Source organism: Sinohyriopsis cumingii, chromosome 18, assembly GCF_028554795.1.
Source record: "Sinohyriopsis cumingii isolate HCF-2022 chromosome 18, ASM2855479v2, whole genome shotgun sequence".
In the NCBI taxonomy this organism is placed as follows: Eukaryota; Metazoa; Mollusca; class Bivalvia; order Unionida; family Unionidae; genus Sinohyriopsis; species Sinohyriopsis cumingii.
Window position 1 is genome coordinate 20,949,387 of NC_142978.1, and position 21,843 is coordinate 20,971,229.

Consider the following 21,843-nt stretch of genomic DNA (forward strand, 5'->3'; position numbering starts at 1 on the left):
CCACCAACCACCACCACCACACACAAACACACCTGTCCAACTGTAAGGGTTAACCATAATTTGAGTCCCCACTGCTATTTTATGTCCTCGTCTATGCTGTGGTTGATGTTTATGATTACACTCAACTATACCTGATGTTTATGGATCCACATTTTTATACAAGAGAGAGGTGAAACACCTCTCCAACATGAGCTGTAACAGTTGAGCTTTTTTCTTTAGCTTCATTACACATGAGTTCAATAACCAAAGTGCAGTGGAAAGTCGCTATTTCAAACACTCCAGTTCCTGTTCTATCTCTTTTAGAAAAACAAAAACTGGTCTGAAGGTTTTATAGTAAACAGTGAACTCCCAGTTTTCCTAGAAATGTTTGGACATAGGCTTTCATCTTAAAAAGTCCTAGAAATAGCTCTAGAAGCAAGTGCATACAATGGGAAAGCTAGTCTGGCTGTGGCATCTGACAGTGTATGTGCTGCAGTTCAGAACACGAAGACTAAAAGTCTGTGCTACCATTCATGCACTTTGAAAGTCTGGTAGCCCCATCGGGCTAATGTACAGGTATAGTATACATTTATTGCCCTTATAGGCGAGATATGAAGATTGCTTGACCAAGGCAAGACATATTGCATGAGGGCAATGAAGGCAAAAAAATGTTTATTACATGTACTGGAGCACAAAATCAAACAATACACAGAAACATGATCAGACATGGAAGACACCATTGCATGAGTCACCATAAAATGATAACATTTTGATCCCTTACAAAACATTTTGTGCACCAATCACTGATATTGTTGTACAATTTGAATTTTTCCATACTGTTTTAAACATATCTACAAAAATACTTTACAAGGAATAATGATATTAATGACACAATATTACAAGGTTTTCACATTCAAATGTCTGCTTTCCATTGTGCTCATCAAAAATCATCTAGCCAAAATAAATGGTGTAATGAGCAAGAACGGCACATAAACCATAATATTTCATCAACAAGAAACTTTGCTGAAGCAAAAATCAGAACAGATAAAATTGAACTGGTTCTCAAATGCATAAATTATTCTTTCTTACCTAACTCATGTTCTTCAAAATGTTGCAGCTCAGAATAAAAGTATAAACAAACAACACTGACAGCAGTTGGTTATTTTAGTTATTAAATAAAATTTAAGTTTGAATGTATTTTTCAACATGCAAGTTTTGAATGATTTCATTTTCAAATCCTGCCACTGACACCCTTTATTAATCCTTCTTACCAACTAAGTATCTGTATTATGATTGAAAAGGTGTCCCAACACTTACGACTGGAAAAATATTATGTGTCTGAGAACATACAGTACACAAAAACTTACCTTTAAAATTAATATTGCAATAACTATTGTAAATACAGCAATCTCTTTCATTTTTGCCTATAGCAACTCATTTTGTTACAAAATACTAAAGGTGTATTTTTGTTATAAAAAGGAAAGCTTGTTGTTTTTTAGTTTTGTTTTGATTCAATTAATCATAAAAATCATGGTTTGCCTTATACTCCTAATAACCATTATTATACAAAATTATCACAACTTAACCTCTCTCAGTCCATATTACAAGTCAATTTCCACCAACTATAATCCTTTCAGCTTTGAAGTGTTTGGTTCTTTCATCAGAAGAAATATTTTCCATTAGCAGTTAATATTTATTTTGAAAGATTGTTGCTAAGACACATAACGAAGCTAAGCATCAAAGGTACCCAACAGCGTCTGCTATGAACTGTGCATATATATACTTCCTGAATGACTGTCATCGACTCAGTGGAGGAAGTTATATGTAACATAAGTAACTGCTTACTACCAAAAACATGTCTAATGATACAGTCATGAAAAAAGTGCTGAAAAAAGAAACTTTTTTTCATGAAAATTACTTCTTTAATAAAGACCAGTGACTAAATGCAGCTATCAATACAGTGTAGATGAATTCTGCACATTTAATTTTTTTTAAACTGTTCAATAATCAAATTGTCATTTTCCAAGTCTACCAAGCACAGCTACAAGAACATTTTCTATCATGGAAACAGTATGAAAATGAAAGGGAAACTATGACAAAATTATCAATCAGTACAACAAGCACTTTATCACTTTATGAAATATCATTTATTGAGAAAGAACATGGAAGTTAACATTTGATACTGAACAGCAGTCAAATTTCTACACTCACACACACTAACATAGTAGATACACATGTATTCAATCAACAGGGATGTACATTGCAACTAGACAATTGTTTGATGTATATTGAAATGCAGCTGGAATGGGAGGGGTATCCAGGAAATTTAAAACATTTCTTTTTCCTTCCTACATTATAAAAGATAGTCTGTGCTTATGCCTGTCTAGGTCACTACTAAATACCACATGAAATTTTTCCACTGTATTGATTTTACACATAAAGGTATGAAACTGACACCTGCTATGGTTGATCAGTGGTTCTCAAACTATTTTTTCATAGACAACTTAAGCATTGCTGATGGTCTTGACATATAATTTAATGATCTTTCCTGTTGACTGTATGGTTAGCTAACTATTGTAACCTTTCTGTGGAGCACCTGAATAGAGCTTGTGGATGACCAGTGGTCAGCGAACCACAGTATGAGAACTTCTGGGGCAGAGGTTAGTCGCAGCAATAATATCCACAAGGCATGCCATTAAACCTGTCACGTCTGCAATAAAACCTGCGATTCCACTAAAGTGGACATCCTCCTAACATAGTGGACCCCCACTATTCACAGTGGACATCTTGCCCAATGTGTCCAAGGTATAGAGTAGGCAATTTGAAATTTGTGATGTGTGTATTGTACATACATACATACATACATACATACAGGGGCCCTGAGTGGCCGAGTGGTCTAAAGCGCTCACCATTCTGGATCACTGCGATCTCACCCTTGCCTGCATGGGTTCGAGTCCAAGGCTCTGCTAGCGTGGGTACATGGGAAAGCCTGCCAGTAGCTTCTCGTGGGTCGGTGGTTCTTCCCTGGGTTTTCCAGGGTTCTTCCTCCACCAGTTATACTGGCCGCCATGTATAGCCTATCTTGTGCTGAAAAAATGGTGTTAAACCCAAGAACAACAACATACATACATACATACATCCATCCGTACATCACAGAAGACAAGTGTGAAGTGGCAAATTTTATGTCGATCTAACAAGAATACAATAGCTGAGACCAGACAACCATTAATTAGATTTATGGAGACAAGCGCGTATCATATCGCCATACTACCGTGTACGGTAATGTCCTTTAGAGGGAGAATTCTGTTCCTAATTAAACATTTGTTTATACAGCAGCCTGGCGGACAATTTAGGACAAGGAAAACTTCATTTTCATGGTAAAGTTGTCACAATTGAGAGAACACAGAAACTCTGTTACTCAAACTACCAGGGTCAAGTTGACCCTGACTTTGGCGCCTCTGGAAAAAGGTGGCAGAGATATTTGATTCTGATTGGTACGTTAAATGAGAGGGTGTGTTCCAACACAAAATTTCATAGGTTTTAATATCGCCCGCATCGAATTTTAATCAGTCTAAGCTTTTCCTACAAGAGGATACCCAAAGGTTACGACTCCGGGAATTTGCAAGAAATTTCTGTAAAACTGTTGTCCAAAAAGGGGACGATTGTCGAAAGGAACCGACGAACTAATTTACCGATTAGAGGGAGACACGTTGACAGCAAAGGTAGTGTGACAATTCCATGTAATTTGTTGATGCCATATATAATGCTTTGCTTAAGTTATTTATTTGTATCTGCATGAATCTTTTTTCTACATTCGTGTAATAATTTGCTTTATGAAGTATAACTGTGTTGAGTTTATGCACAGGAAGTTGTACATTAATCTTCTTTAGATAAGTTTGACGAATTGTTTGAATTTGTCGTCTTGTTTGCATAAGAATTATGTTCTAAGAATTTAATGCATTACATTAGTTAATATGATTACAAGAATCCGTGTGAATTCGCCAAATTTAGAAGATTTCACGTATGTTTAAGAATAAGTGTGTATTGACGGAAATGATCTAGTAATTGATTGACGTGATGTATCCTATTTATTCGCTGTGTATGTGGTAATGTGTAAGGTCAAGGCGTAACGAATTAGCCATTTGACTAACTAGGGTCATTATAGGACATGTGGAGTCGATAATGTGTAAGGTCAAGGCGTAACGAATTAGCCATTTGACTAACTAGGGTCATTATAGGACATGTGGAGTCGATTGATAGCCTTAGCGTCTGTTTAGCACTGATAGTGAAATCTGATAACAAGGGAGAATAATGAAGAATTAACCATTTCATAAATAACGGGAAATTTAGGTTGTCTCTATTTATATTTATTTAAAAAGGAGAAAATAGCTCCAGAGACATATGGAACGAATGAGGTGATGTTATTCTGAGACCTATACGAAGAAGCATAGATAAGAGTGCAATGAGACATATAATCCTGTGACGCAACCCTGCGACGTATTAATTTCTAAAGAAGTATTTTGAGAGTGTCCTGAAACGGGTGGTAGAAAGTATCATTCGGAGATCCAAGGGTCTGAACAGCGACAGAGGAAGCAAAAACAGACTGAGGACGAGCAGGTTATGAAACCGTACAAGACGTTGACTTCGATTGTTCACTCGATCCTATGATGAACTAAATCTATCAGTAACAGATCGACTATCTTATTTTAATCTAGTTGCGTTTTCTTTGTATTTCGGTGAAAGTTAAATTTCTAAAAGCAGAGTACATTCCTGATGTAATGAATTTTCACAGTGTTTGTATGTAATTGATTAAATTGTTTGTTTATATGTACGGGGACTCATGTTGGTTTGTTCTATATACCGGCTCAGATCTCTATCTATTCCACCTATAAGTTTCACCACTTATATTTATATTTACTCAAACCGGGCAATAACATCGAGGGCGGTCAACCCCTAGGTAACGAAAACCAAATACGGAGGGACATTCACTCCCCCCGTGTAACAACAAGCAATAAAAAAGAACATTCTTTTCGATTGTATCACAGTTGATGTAAAAATTAATTGATACAAATCAAAGATTATTTTAATGATATTCTTAAATCTGCATCTTAAATCTAATCTTAGTCAAACTAAAAGCCAAATTTACTGGCTGGGTGAAATCATGGATTTGAAATATCTTTGCTGTGGCAGTCAGTGTATTAGATCATCATGCATCAGTAACTGCCTTGATTAGCCACTGCAGTCCACTAATCTAATACCTATATTATTTCACATATATAATCCACAGTTACGCTGCTGAGGGTAACCCATCACAGTTTACCAATTATTTCTTACTTGCAGCTCCACTGGACAGTGTGTGTCTTCTGTGTAGGCTATGACGTACATGTATATAGCATCATAGACAAATATTCAGGGGTCAGGAGCAAAACAAAAATACATAGTCTCTGCTAGTAATGTTTAAATGTAGGTCACAGTGACCTTCTTTTGGTTCTAAGTGTGTTTGGTTGTAAGTGTCACTCATTAACAGATCTGCACCCAATTATCAAGTTTCATGATATTTTAAATATAAACAGCATCCAATAAATGAACTTTAAAAAAAAAAATCAACAAACTCAGTGAAGCATGAAATAAAGGTCACAGATGAAAGTTTGTAAGACAGTAGAGACCCTTATCAAGATGTATCATCTCACCAAGTTTCATGATTCTCTAAAGGACAGAATGCATGTCGCATGCCAAAAACTCATGTTTCGTGAGCTAAATGCGAAAACCTAAACCAAGGCCAGTAAAAGATAAAATATAAGTCAAGATGACCTTCTTTCATTCTATGGATGCAGTAGTGACAGAGATGCATATTTTCATTACTTTCATAATCTAGCATTAACAGTTCCTGAGAAGAGAATAAATTTCCACATGTCAGTGAAGTGTCAAATATGGGCCATAATGACCTTGTACTTCAGAAAACAGACTAGAGCTCATAAAAAAGTCTTCCTCATCAGTATATACATAGCATGCAAGAAACCTATGTGAAAAAGACCCAACCCAAAAGCTTTACCAAAGCAAGAAAAATGTTACATGTTGTCTATACTGGTGTGGTAGCAACAGAAATGTACACAATCATCAAGCAAATACCAAATTTTGGTCAGTGATGCATAAAATATTGATTAAAATGACCTAATATTTTGAAGAGTGTCATATTTATCAAGATGCATCACCTCACTAAGTTTCATGATTCCAAGTCAAAATGTATGTACAAAGGGTGGAAAAATCTTGGTCATATAGCAAAATTTTAATCAAATCCAATAAACTATGAAAATGAAGGTAATAGAATATGAGTGTGTACTAACAGAGAATCAGGCATTAATAGTCTGATGACTACCGTATTTCATGTAATTTTTTACAAACGAAAAAATAATTATTAATTTCAGTGTAAGAAAAAGTATATGCAAAATAAACAATTATCATTTTGTGGTACTGACTGTGTACGAAAAATATCGGGATCGTACCTGAACAAGTTCTAAGGAACACATGTTACTCGACAACCTAACGGTACAAAAGTACAAGGTAAATGTATACTTTATCTCATTCTGCTCTCAACTCAATAACCTAATTACCAAAAGAAATAAAAGTACTCAATAAGATTTTAGTTGTCATTAGTGAATGAGAGAGAGGATTATGTCTCAGTGTGCAAGCTCATCAAAATTTGAGCATATATTGCTGTTATGTTGTGTAATGTTGGCAAAATGATTAAGATGGTTTGAACATGTATTAGTTATGGGTATTAATTATTGGTAAATTGTATGCAATGACACGAGTTAGCATTGTCAAGAAATTAAGTGCAACTTGTATTTTTACAGCAACAATAATCTCATTATCAAATTGCAATAAAAAATAAAGAACTTGAAATCACATTTTAGTCAGAGCGAGTTAGTGTTTGTGTGTGTGTATGTGTGTGTGTGTGAGAGAGATGAAACAAAATTTTGTCAGTGTACAAGACCATATTTATTCACGGTGGTTTTTATTTGTAGATGTTATTTTCAGTTACCTGACGACTGAGATAATCCTCATGTATTACGATCTTACTACATATTCCATTATCAATAAACACCACTAAATAAAAACTTCATTCTTGTTTTAATTATGATAAACATTGTCACAACAACCACATGGATATGCAGCATTATTTACACGGTAATTAAACATACTTAGCGCTCTTTTTATTCCAGTTGAAACCAGATTGAGGGCAAGAATCAACAGAAGTGTCAAATCAGTGAGGCTGCCAGTAGGGAAATGAGGCTCTCTTCAGGGAAATGAGAATCTGACAATGTACTATTGAAGCCATTGTCCACACATCAGATGTTATAAGGACAAGCGATCATATGCAATAAAATGTCAATTATATTCAAGTCAAAACAGTACAAGCACTTAAAGATAGTAAATGTATATACACTGCTCCCTCGATAACTTGCGCCCGGATAACTCGCGATCCCACTTATAACGCGGTGTCCGTCTTGGCACCCGATTTTTACCAGAGAAAATGTATTTAAAATATCTTTAAAATATGCTGAACGTGAACAAATTACGATAACAATTGATAAATTAAACCTTGATACAACGCTCGCTTTATCATTGAAAATGGTGATTAATGCCCGTAAAAATATAATCTATATTTTGAAATTTGCAGGTTCTAAAGAAGAATTAATTTCAGAGATCTCAAAAGCGCTTAATTACGCGTATTTGGACGCCAATTTTTGATCTGGGACGCAGAAAATCACTGAGGTGGGAATCCTCCGTACGCATGTAATAGGTGTGCGGGAAAATTCGAAGATTTGCCGGTCCTGTTTCAGCCACCTGCTTAGTGGGAAAATGTGTCGATCAGTTAACTGTGCTGATATTTACAATGACAGAATTCAGTGACTGAAAGACTCTTTGATGTACTGTTGCCATTTTATAACAGTACATTAAAAAAAAAAAAGAACATGATGCAGCAGCTAGGCAGCTAGTTCAAAGGCTTTGACTGGCGGCTGAGTGAGAAAATGTACTGATATTTAGTGATTGAATTCAGAGGCAGAAAGACCCAGTTTTAAAATCCTAGCGAGACCTCTGTTTAAAGATATCATATATTATGTAAGTTTTTATGATAAATAGTTGTCATTATACTGTAAATAAACAGTCTGGTGAAATAGCGATCAATGAAAACTTCTGGTAAATGCTAACAGGTGGCAACAGAGAATGAAATAAATACCAATTAAACGTCTTCCTGTGTTAAAGTCATGTTCTAATCCTTTAATTCCGTTTCAGTATAAACATTATACAGTGGAACCCCGCTATAACGCGCCCCGCCATAACGCGAATTCGGATATAACGCGGTCGTAGCATGGCTCCCGAAATTTCGTATATTCATTCACACATGGAGAAAAAAAATTTGGAGAAAAGTAAAAAAAAACAAAACAAGAAATTAACTTCATTTTGGGCATGAGATTAGTTGTGACTTTTAAAATAATATGATCGTGGCATGGTTCCTGAAATTTGGAATTCATTTACGTGTATTTTTATCGGACCGTGAAAATATTTGTTTAACGTACGAGAAATAGTGTGTAAAACGTTTATTATAATTTGGTGGAAGAATTCGCGTATGACTTTTAATAATAAACGATCGGAACTTAACAATTTATCCTGGTTCTTTAAGTGATTTTGGAGAAGTGATCGTGTATGAATTCTAAAATAATACGATATATATAACGTACGAGAAATAGTGTGTACAACGCTTGGCTTCTGAAATTTATCAATTTGAACAGGTTGTGGTGAAGCTCCGTATTCTACTCTAGAAGAGAAAACTGTTTCATTAGGTTTTTGAATTGTTAAGCCGAAGTAAAGATTATCGGAAGTGTTACTTATTACGGATCCATGAGTAAAGCCAGTAAATCGTCTTTGTGATTGTCTTCCATGAATTCTGTATACAGTCGTTGCTCAAACAATAGCCGACATGGGCTTCTTATTTAACTGCAATCACAGCCAAGCAGCAGACAAAGTTGTGGTTGATACAAGAGTCGCACAATTTAATAAACATCAAAGGACGAAAGCCGCCAACATGTATGCTGTGCTTGGCGGTGTGATCAAACAACAAACAGTTGAAAGTAAATAATATCCACTTTATTATCTGTAAATTAAAAGGGTATGAAATTGTACATCCGTTCAGCTTAATTTTGTTTTATATAAAAAGTGATTCGTAACCATTGCAGGCCTTCATTACTTAGTTATTGAGCTTTATCTGTGTACGTTGTTTGCTTATATAAAAAAATATTTTACTGTTATGGAAAAGCAAGTTCAAAAACGCAAGTCGTTTTCTGCTAAAGAGAAACTGTATGCCCTAGATCAACTAAAGAAGGGCAAACAACAAACTCAGCTTGCCAGAGATCTAGGAATCAGCGAGTCCACTTTGCGAGGGTGGAAAACAGATGAAGGAAAGCTCCGTAGTCTACCCAACATTCTTGAAGAGGAAACTGGTTTACAGCGTAAAAGGGTTAAGTTAGCTAATTACAATGTCCTAGATTCAGCTTTGTACCAATGGTTTGTACAAGCTCGCTCAGAAGGTGTTCCAATTTCTGGCCCAATTCTGAAAGCCCAAGCAGAGAAATTTGATCGCCGTATCAATGGACATGATTCCAAATTTAAGGCGAGTAATGGCTGGCTAGACAGATTCAAGAAAAGGCACGCTATCAGCCAAGTTCTTGTGTCTGGGGAAATCCGCTCCGCTGACAAAGAGGCTGCCAATTCCTACCCGATTGGGCTTAAAAAGTTGCTGGAGGACGGTTGCTACACAGCCGACCAAGTTTACAACTGCGATGAGACTGGTTTATGTTATAAAATGTTACCCGATCGCACCCTTGCAACCAAGACTGACAGTCACAAACGAGAAGGTTTCAAGAAGAGGAAGGACAGAGTGACTCTCTTATTTTGTGTTAACAAGTCTGGCAGCCACAAAGTCAGACCTCTGATGATTGGAAAATCGAAAGCTCCCAGATGTTTTCATCATGTAAATATGAAGGCACTTCCATTTCAGTACACTAACAGCAAGAATGCTTGGATGAATAGCTCCATATTTGACGACTGGTTTCACAAAACATTCGTTCCAGATGTTCGGGCTCATTTACGAAAACTCAAGCTGGAGGAAAAAGCTTTCCTCCTGCTGGATAATTGCCCTGCCCACCCCCCAGCGGAAAATCTTGTCAGCAGTGATGGCAAGATCAAAGTTTCGTACCTCCCGAAAAACACTACGTCAGAAATCCAGCCACTTGACCAAGGCATAATTTCCGTATTTAAACAAAATTATCGCCGTGAAATGATAAAGGGAATGGTAGCAGATAATAACGCATCCGTCGACACATCATTGGCATTACTCAACTTAAAAGAAGTATTAATTTAGCAGTTTTCACATGTTTCTTTTGATGTTCACAAAATCTGAAATAAAAGTTATTTGCACGCTGAAATCATGCGTTGATTGTTAATTATTCTTGCAGTTGTCGCATATGATAAAATTTTAGCTGTATGAAATTTGTACAGACACCGTATGTAGACCCGGGAATAGCTGCATGCAATGACCATACGATATCAGACGGCAAGTAAATGGTTTCAATATTTTGTTCATCCTATATTTTACACGACGAATTCAGACTATTACAAAATTATTGAATATTTTAAATCTGTACGATTTTCAATGAAATTACATCCATTATGGATGAACTGCATGCCACGACGGCACGGTAGCATACGGTGTTGATACACTTTTCATGATATAGCGATAGTCTGGTATTATCGGTCAATCTGTATTATCGTTCAAACAAATAAAAATTAGTAAATGTTTTTAATGCACAGTAATAACCTATAAATATATTAGCCTTCGATTATTTTGAATATATCTTAATTAATGCATTCCAGTTAATATTCATCTGATGATAAGCCGACTTTTGATCATTGTACATGTATACACGTATATGTTCTCGGAAAAAAAAGTTAAATATTGTAAAACCCCGCATTAACGCGACCCCGCTTTTAACGCGATCCGATTTTATGGACCCCGATCATCGCGTTATAGCGGGGTTCCACTGTAATCACAACATATTCTGTTCATTGAAAACATGAAAAGAGTCAATCGACCGTCACATCGAAACCTGTGAGTACTTCTGTGAGAACCTAATTACATTTACATGCCGGCTTTGTTTTGATCAACAACTTGGGGAAGTGTTTGTTGCATTAAAAAAAAAAATCGATTACAAGAGACCTCGGGTGCTGGATTAAGGGTCTTGGAGCTGCCTTTGACGTAAAGCAAAACAGTAACAGAGACAATGACGATGATAGTGACTTCGAATGTTTCAGTGAAACTGATGTCATTAATGCCGAGGCTATTTGGGAGAAATTCGTACAGACTCATGGTCCTGAGATGGGCGTTTCTCTTGATGATTTGGAGGAATGGATTTGTGCTGACAATGATTGCCCCACAGCCGAATACACGTCAGATGAAACTATAATTATTTCTATAGCGAACAAATTTGCAGCAAAATGACGATTATAACTGGAGTAACACAAGTGTTGAAAGTGATGCAGACGCAGATGTTGCACCCCCACCCCTCTGCACAGGAAGCAATCAAATATTTTGATATTGCCATAAGGTGGCTGGAGACCCAAAATGTTGACTACGTAAAGCTCATGCAGTTGAGAAATCTGAGGGATTTTGCTCGGCAGCAGAGAAACCAAGGAGTAACACACAAAAAAACAAATTAACTTTTTTTTTTCAAAAAGTGAATTGATATTTGTCAAGCGTGGCACAAACGGCAAGTATTAACTTGTTCTAATTTACATTGTTTTAAATTTGTAGACCAATTAAATATGTTAGTACTGATTAACCCTTGTTTTTTTTGTTTTCCATTTTACTTCTATCGCATTCAGATCTATCTATCTATCTATCGTTCGATCGACACTGTTTCTCGAAAAGAGTCGATCTTTTGTATATAAAAAAAACGTCTAATTTGGATCAAACAATAAAACTAGAATGTATCCAATTCAACATAAAAATTAGTGACGTAGTACACAATGTGTGAAGTGGTATACATGTTAAGCGAACGGAAACCATGTGGAATAATGTTTTCGATGATCGCCTCAATATACTGTAATTTATCCTGAAATTAATGTTGTCCTATGAGAAAATAATAAAGTACACCGTTATGAAGAGATATTTATTAACAGTTAATCTCAGAACGATTATAAAGTGAGTATTCAACAGTATAATCTGCCTACCCCCTCCCCCTTATTTTTCCATTATGTCGTCAATCACTTTATTGGTTTTGGGCTTATTTTATAGGTCCCTCGATAACTCGCTCCTCACTTATAGTGCAGTCGATGTTTCTGGACCCCGATGTGCGCGAGTTATCGAGGGAGTGGTGTATACGAATTTATTTAACAGTCTGTGACTTTCAAATTTACAATAGAAAATGACAAGGTTTTCATATTTTCTGTTTGTATGACTATAATGAAACAAGAAGACTAGTTGACAAATGGTCTGTGGTCTTTACTTAAACATGTACTGAGATGTAATTTTTGTTGGATAAGAAAATACCAAACGGCTTCCAAACTCATTTTAAAATGCATGTGGTGTTTTGTTACGTGATGGACTTAATAAAGAGAACTAATTAACAATAATATTTAAATGTATGGTCTGTGAAGTCCTTTGTCCTATTGTTAATAAACACCAGTAGATAGTGTGATGACAATAAGAAAGGTTATGCATCAATCATTGTATTTTCTCACCAACAATTAATTATTAATTTTTGTAAAAACAAAATGGCAATACTGTATGGTATTTTCGACCTATTTTACAAACGTAAATCTTCTTAGTAGAAATTTTATGTCCGATAATTTAATGGATTTTTAGAAAAATACAAAGTGATATGTACTTCAAATTATGATATGTGTAAATAATTATTATTTTGATAACTGGATTGTGTACACACAAAAAAAACATGAATTATGGTATAGCATGAACAAAGCTTGAGAAATAAACCTCAATCACATACTTTTAAACCCAAGTTCATAAAGTGTGAAATATGGGTCACTGTTACCAACTTTTGTGATAAGGGTGCAATATTTGTGAGGATGCATTGCTTCAAGAAGTTTCATGATTCCAACAGCTGATACAGAGGGTGCAATGTTGCCATAGTTAATGCAAAGTCTTTACTAAAGCCAATAAAATGTTAAATGTAAATCAGTGACATTTTTTTGACTGTATGGAAACAGTTTTTAAATTTGACAATTTTATCGTAGATCAAGAAAGATACCTAAAAAAAAAAATTTTACCCAAAGAGTGAAATGTGGGTATAGTACTCCTCAAATTGCAATACCCTGAGTTTAATAATTCCTGGTATAACAGTGTGCACACAGAATGCAAACCCCTCCCCATACGCCCCCCCCCCCCCCGAACTAAACACAAAAATTTGATTAATAATTACCTCCAATTTTTGCTGTATTTTGAAATATAGCAAACTTTTTGAAATGATTACACCTGTATGGCATTTCCTGGTAAATAGCAAATAGATGCCAGACTACCATACTCTACTTGGAAGAATAAAAGAACACCCCTGCCAGTTAAATGCATGGTTTAATAATGTCTAACAATCACTGTCAATTAAGTCTGAACTAAATCTTGTACTCAATAAGTAGCCAAACAGTGATGTCTTGAATCACTTGCTTTAAATGCAAGGAAGACAGTGACCAATGATGCCTTGACAGCATGAATTATTCTGGTGGGATAAATAATAACCTTGCCACACATGTATTAACTTCATCCAGATGTAAAATGTGGTCATTACTTGTCTTTAAGTTACAAACTTCATCTCCAACTTTATACACAATTCTCATTCCCCCAGCAATAAATGTGTGTGTATGTGATTTTAACATAGTTTAAAAAATTGTTTAGTCATATCTCTACAAAGTCTGCAGTGTGGCAAAAAGCAGAAAAACATCTAGCAGAACGTATTATCAAGTCAAAAAGATTGTTTACTATTGCACTGGTTTTAAAACTAGGGCAGACAAGTCACATTTTTAAACATAATATATTTAATATAATTTATGTGATTTTTTTTATACAAACCATGAAGGAAAAAAGTGTAGAGTCAGCAATGAGAAACAGGGACTGTCTGCTGACCAGAAATATGCATATTTTGGGAGTGGGCTAATTATAATAAAACTTACAATCTCAGCGGATCATGCTGGCAGGTGGTCTCATAAGTTTTCAAAATGGTCAGCTTGGTACTAAATACATGTATCAACAAGTAATGCAATACTGTCATTTATATTGCATTACAATTTCTGATAGAAATATTCACTCCTAACTGCAGTGTAATGTGTCTTGGGGATACAACACATGTAGAGAGCAAACAGTGCTTATGATGTGTAGCAAATGTCAAGATTTAAATGTGATGTGTATGCACAGTTACTCTTACCTATCTTTGACTCTTAGTATTTGTGTGTAGAAACCAGGAATGCTGTTGAAGCTGGCTCTGTCCACAACAGAGTAGACCATAAGGAAACCATCTCCTTTCCTCATGTACTGTTCCCGCATAGCACTGAACTCCTCCTGCCCAGCTGTGTCAAGCACTGAAAGACCCAATACATACAGATAAAATCAGAATTTTCCTTCTTATAATCATGTTATTCATAAGGTGTCTGAGGCACTGTCATTCTCATATTTTCCCCTGTATAGAGAACATGCCAACACTATATAATATTAAAAGTCTGTATATGGTGTTTTCCATTGAGAATTGGTGACTGCATGGCAGCTTTGGCTGCTTTATCTGCCCTTTCATAACCCTTAATACCAACTTGACTATGCAGTCAACAGTACCAACTATTTTTTCTAGATTGTATCAGTATATCATGTTTCTGTATGATTTCAGATATATCAACAAGTTGTTGTATTTAAGGTTTTACAAGGTTTCCATAGTGGAAAAAGAAAATAAAAAGAAGATTAAATTGGCTTTTTGAAAAGTTTCAATACAATTCAAAGATCTAAGTATGAACAATCAACTCCTGATCTACATTTACCAAGACTCATATAAAATCCTGGACTTTTCACACTTTTCCACGATATACCCAATATAAAGCTCTACCGATGCCACTTTTGCCAATTATGCCGACACAGTGTACAGCCTATTATTAAAATTGCCGATACCGATTATGAGACCGATTATTTCATTATTATTTGTTTTATAACAATGACTTGTTCAGAAACATAAACCTATTAATGTAATACAAGCAGGTATTTTGCTGTGCAAGTTATTACAAGGTTGTTTATGCGGCAAGTGAATTTTTTGAACTTCTATAAAAAAAATAAACAGAAACAGGATAAGAAATACTTTGCTATTTATAGAAAACAATGATCACACAAACATAAAAGTTGAAAAACTTTAAAACTAACACTGATAAAACCTATGGTTTGCCAATTTAAGATACAAATGAATGAAAAAGTATTAAGCTAGTATTTTAACTTACGTTCAATGATGCAGGTTCGCCATTAACAGATTTCAATAAATGACTTAAAAAATGTAATAATGATAGCCCAATAATAATTAAAATTAATAATACGCATGATTTAAAACTAAAGTTAGCCATCACTGTATGATGGCTGCAGCTAATACTGAAAGCCTAGTTGAGGTAGCTTGTATTTAAGCAACAGTAACAGTTCTCCCTTCTCGTAACAATCCCAAAAAATCTGGCCTGCGCCACTAAACAGCTGCTTGTTCAGAATGCTTTAAGCTGGTGCAGACAAATAGCATCTAGCTAATTTGGCCAAGTAAGGGAACTGAAATCTGTGAACATTCCACCAGCCGTATATGTCTTCTTCTCATGGCAACAGAGGGCCAACCAGATACAATTAAAGCATCACGTCAAATGCGTCATCCACGTGGGTTGTTTCGTTGATGGTATGGACAGGTTTGTCACAGGCCACAGAAAACAAATCCCAGAGATGCGACATTGATGATCCAGTGGCGTTTCAGTTTCAGTTTTTCTTTTTGTGGTCAGGGGTCCTCCTGCTTGTCAGCTGATGCAACTATGATGTATTCTGCTCTAAGACATTTTTTGGATCTGGTCACAAGTAATTCTTCACTTAATAGGTGATGTTTGAATTGTGGATACAAGATGGTGGCCAAGACAAGATTCTTGTTGCTAGCAACATCAGCAAAGTGTATTTTTAGTGACGTCAACATATCATGGCGCATTGTCTGAATACCACGACTCACTTCATGCTCTCGAGCAACATTCGGAGCATTTTCAGCATAGGAAGAATGATGTATACTGATGTTTGGCTATCACTTACTTCCTTGGTAATGTCCGCGAATGGGACTAACATGTCCATAATATTGTTAATCAAGACCCACTGTTGGGCTAGGCTCAAAGAGAGTAGCGTAAGCCCCCAAGACTTATTTTTTTTCATATAATGCAACCAACATATTGTGTATAAAATTCCAGCATGTCCTGACAGCCTAGAAGAGTTTCTTATGGACAACGCCAAATTTTTTCCTGCTGCTGTTGTGCCAGGATGGAGTGCTGGAACTTGCTGACTATGGATCATGAGATTGCCAAAACATCTTCGACAGCTCATTGTGACAGAATGCCATCTCTGACAATGAGCTGCAGCGTGTGTGCAAAACAGCTGATGCTGTTGATTTCAGCCAGACGCATTGCTTTAACCATGTTGCACCTCCTTGATGCAGAAGAACATGGATATGAGGTTTTAGAATGTTGTATTCCTGTGTGTAATTCATCGAGAGGCATTGCTGCTAAAATCACCTGTTTTCGCTGAAAGTCTTCTGTCTGACAGTGTGCCATAAGACTCAACAAGGCTAAAACCATGGATGGGTCTGACCACGCATCAGATGTCAAACTAAGGGTGGATTGGGCAGAAACTAAATCACGCACCTTGCTCTGTATCGCCTTATACATGTCAGGTATCAGGGATGTGGAAAAGTACTTTTGAGTCGGAATTTTAAAGCGCAATTCAGCCTTGGCCATCAGATGTCAAAATCCAATGTCTTCAACAATGGAAAATGGTTGTACATCTACTGCCATGAACTCTGCAATACCTTTGTGCCAACTAATAGCTCTCGGGCCGATAAATGCAAATGGTTGCTTCCCGTCCAGCATGGCGTCAATAGTTGTAGTATGAGGGGTTGTAGCAGTTGCTGATGTTAACTGTGCAGCATCCTTTTCTTTTTTATCTGCCAGAAACAGACCATGTTTGATGATGTGCTTGCAGTGCAAGTGCTGGACAAGATTTGATGTCATATAGTTTTTGGAATCCTTTCCACCTCTGGAAGTGCATGCAGCTTGCTTTCAACTTGTGGTCTGCATTTACTCTGAAGTAATTCCAGACTAAAGTGCGAGTCACACGCTGAAGCAGCTGGGGTATCCAGGGGTAACATAGCTGGCACTGGCATGCCAGTATCAATTCTGCATAATATCTGTATGTCAGCGTTCAGCTGCTTCAGAGTGCGAGTGCTATTTATTGATTAGCAGCATTGCAGGACTGGCTAAGAATAGATTAACTATAGTGAGTCATAGTTTCGTAGTAGTTGGAAATTTCGCTAGCTATCTAATTTGCCTATCTATCTGCTAATGTGTATGCTGGAAGTTCAACAGCAACATGAATCCTCATTGGCTGGTTGGCTTCTGTGACTGGGATGAGTGCATGAATGGTATTGATAATTTGTTGTGTGCAGACAATCAGCGATAGTTTACAGCAAGTATGTTAAAAAGTATTTACTTTAAATTTACAAATATGTTGTCTTTCAATTAACCCCAAATCAAATGTTTATTCCTTAATTTCAACTATTTAATTCTGGTTTAAAATTCAAGCCATGTCAAGATGAATGTTATGACTGAATTTATAATTTGACAAATTGTTATACATCGGCACCGATAAGTTCTGCCGATACAGATTATACAGATTGTTCTAATAATCGGCCCGATGATGAGCATGACCGATTAAGCAGTACAGCTGTGAAAAGCAAATTAGTTTATGGTTTTAATTAAAGCCCTATAAATGTGAGATAAGATAACCATCATGAAGTCTATGTAATCTGCATAAGTACAATCATACAGCTTCAGATATCAATCATTTTGTTTTTCTTTAAATATTTTAAAAACTGTAATAAGGTATATTAGTACTGCATCAGACATTCAACAGCATACATGCACTGATTAGTTGTTTATAATACATGTACTAAAAATGGGTACAAATTTTATTTTGTGTTAAAATTGCTTAATATCAAAGTTCATTGTGCAAAGTTTATTATTATTATTATATTATTATTATTAATAAAACATTCACAAATCACATTTTCAGCGTGTACCCTGATATATACATATAAAACATGTACATACTTGTGTATATTGATTTTTGAACATATTTCATTGTTTGTAGTAACCCAGCGGAAATCACTGCTTACTAGAAACATAGAAATACACTCTAAGACTGAAATACACAAGATTTTACATGTTTTCTCAGTATATATCTGCATAAATTCTTATATTATGATCTTATAATTGTCTTAATAATTATAAAAAGCAAACCAAATATTGACTTAAATGATTTCGATTTGAATTATTTACTTTAATCAGTTTCTATCCCTATTCATATAATGACATCACTTGGTTGTACTTGATTTTACTCTACTGGATAGGGATGATAACTGGCCAATCCGTCAGAACTTAAATTTACAAGTGAGATTATGATTGTGAGAAGCAAGAATATATATTCAGGGGGTCACGCTACCAGGTGAAGTGGGCGACTAAGTTGCCTGAAAAATGTAAACTTAGCCTTCTTCTGTTAGGAAAGCAAAAATGACTTGCCCTCTGATTTTTCAGACGTAAAATGACTGTCTGTTGCTTAAAATAATGATTTTCTACATATTAAAGTCATAATTGTTTAGTCAGGCTTACTTATTATGATGTCTTTTTCCTAATAAAATCAAATTCTCACAAAAGAAATGGATCTGTTTTCAAGTTTCATTGGCCTATATTCCAGTTTGCTTGAATGTGACGGAAGCTGGGAATGCAAATATATTAATACTGAAGAAAGTGTTTTGATAGCTTCATTTCGTTCAAGATTCTTATCATCCTTTTAACCGATTTTGGTATTCCCAGCTTCCATCTCATTCCCCAGCCAAGTGAAATGTAGGCCAGTGGAACTTGAAAATCTGTCCATCTGCTTATGTGGGAATTTCAGTTTAGTAGGAAAAAGACATCAGATTAAGTAAAGTCTGACTAAAACATTATGACTTGTTGAAAAGCGCCAATATGGGCTGCCGAGCGTGTGAGATATTCCTGAAAATCTGACTTGTCGTTCCCATGTTAAATGACTTGTTAACATGCTATACAGCGCCGTTATTTGGGCAGTAAGACCTAGACGCCCAAAACATAAATATCAGCGTTGAGGTCTTACGTTGTACGACTATACAATCTGCACTACGAAGATACGCCCCCGATAGAGGTTTCCAACTAATAAAATGTCATAAACTTACCGTCAAGAATGCACCATTCTCCGTCTATCTCTGTGTGCTGGATATAAGAGTCCTCAATAGTAGGGTCGTAATCTTCCACAAACATTCTTTGGAAGAACTGAATTGTAAGTGCAGATTTTCCAACGCCACCATCCCCGACCACCACGAGTTTGTAAGTTGTCAAGTTTTCACTCGGCGCTTTTGACATTATTTGTAGCAGTTCAACTTTACCTTATATATAAAAATAAGTATTAATGCCTCTATCCTTCTACTACAGTAAAAGTATGATCAGTTGCCATTCAAATTTCCAATATATCACGTACTTTTACTGTTCAAACAGAAAGCTGCCCTAGCGGGCCGCCATCTTTAACGACCTTAACCTTATTCTCTTCACGTGTTTTCCTGTTAACTGGGTGGTGTCGACGTACCAAGTGAATACACACACCGGCGTGTGTCGTATGAACTCTTGTTTACACGTAAAAGCGAGATATATGACGAGTGATAAACAAAAAGAATTAAAACGCCACGTTACACGGATATAAAGCAGAGACAGTACCATGCACTATCTATTTGATCATTTCTATTAATGTCGTTGCTATATCCCTACTCGCCAGTATTTATGCTATTAAATTTGGTAACAAATTTCTGTTGGAAGATATTAATATCCCATTTTATGATAAGTAATATTTCATTGGTGGAAAAGATCTATTGATACTTCTGTACAGTAGCATTTATACAGACTCGATTGCAAGACTTAAAGAACTAATAATGTCTCCTTACCTTAAATATTTTCAGCATGTTTTCTGTTTTCTAATTTCACGGTGTTTGTTTTTTGTAATTATATCATTATATAGGTGTTGAAAAGCGTTTAGAGTTCTAAAGATTGGGTGCTATACAAAGTCCTCACTATTGTCATTATTATTAGTAGTAGTAGTAGTATTAGTAGTAGTAGTATTGTTGATGTTGTTATTATTATTATTGTTGTTGATGTTGTTATGATTCTTCTTCTTCTTCTTCTTCTTCTTATTATTATTGTTGTTGTTGTTGTTGTTGTTATTCATGAACTAACACTCCTTAAATATCACACACACACACACACACACACACACACAAAATGTACACTTCTTCAATAATGTATTTTTCGAAATTTCTTAAGTAGAAATAGCAAATTGACATACAGTGAGAAAGTATCAGTGTAGGCAAACCTGACGCTTATTATTGGAGAAAAAAAATCCATCAGAACAGGACAGATATCCAAGGTACGTTAGTTAATGGTGCAAAAGCAGCAGATTCAACAATTCGCTATTTAAAAAAAAAATGTCATTTCGAAATTTCCAAAATTTTACTTTTACCTATATTTAGTGCATTTCTAGTTCTTATGGAATGGTTTTTTACATCTGGGGGAAAAAAGTAACTGAACGTGATTTTGAAGAGTTCTGGATTGGACCAAGACAAAATTGGTTTCTCCTTTAAAACATGACCTTAAGCTGTATTGTCAATTTGAAGAAATATGCTTAACTAGGGATTTGATATACGCTGAGCCTAAGTCGTGTAACGGTTTGTCTGGGACACCTGTATGATCTTAAACTCCATACATACTGTAATTGGGTCACGATGAATGTGACATATTTTTATTTATTTCTGCGATAAAATAAAATTCCTACGATCTTAAAAAAATATTATTTGTATAAATGAAACGTTTTGACAACATAAATACTTAATTTATGGTAAATCTTCACTTCTTTTTAAAATCTGATATTCATCGTGTCTTGCACAGTGTTTTATTTATTTATGGAATCAATATTATAATAATTTTTTAATTAATTACGTAATAAATTGATAAATTTCTGCTTTAATATATACGGTTACAAAACTTAGAACGTATTAGTGAAAGAAATAATGCATGAACGAAAGTGAAGATACGAAATTTATGACTTGTGCTCTCTGCCATGTGTCATGAGACAAACATCAGTTTGAAAATTTGTTTAAAGAAATTAGTGAAATAATTTAAATATTTAGAATTATTTTTTTTTTATAATTGACTGAGCAAAATACAAAAATATTCAATGAAATATTGTATCGTACTAAAGCACAAACTGTTGAAACATAATTGTACAAGAAGAGGCCCAAAACTATAAGTAGTTAAGTGGGGCACATTAGGGACAATGGGACTTAGCATTAAAAAGACCCCTGGGTCAGATTAGGGACAATGGAAATTTAACATGGAGAGAAATCGTGGGTCACTTTAGGGACAATGGGAATTTAACATAGAGTTTGGGTCTGTCTAGGGACAAGGGAAATTAACATGGGGAAT

The 21,843-nt window shown here is 35.5% G+C and overlaps 1 protein-coding gene across 1 annotated transcript in view; it reads right to left on the reverse strand.

The window, feature by feature from the left end:
• LOC149776191 (ras-related protein M-Ras-like) overlaps nucleotides 1-20,047 on the reverse strand; it is a 67,276-nt gene extending 47,229 nt beyond the window's left edge. The window contains exons 1-2 of the mRNA XM_089942511.1: nucleotides 19,551-20,047; nucleotides 14,472-14,625 (exon numbers count right to left, since the gene is read on the reverse strand). Coding sequence (XP_089798637.1) covers nucleotides 14,472-14,625; nucleotides 19,551-19,737 — 341 coding nt within the window. The 5' untranslated portion in view covers nucleotides 19,738-20,047. The remainder of the gene's footprint in view (nucleotides 1-14,471; nucleotides 14,626-19,550) is intronic.
• Nucleotides 20,048-21,843: the final 1,796 nt, after the last annotated feature.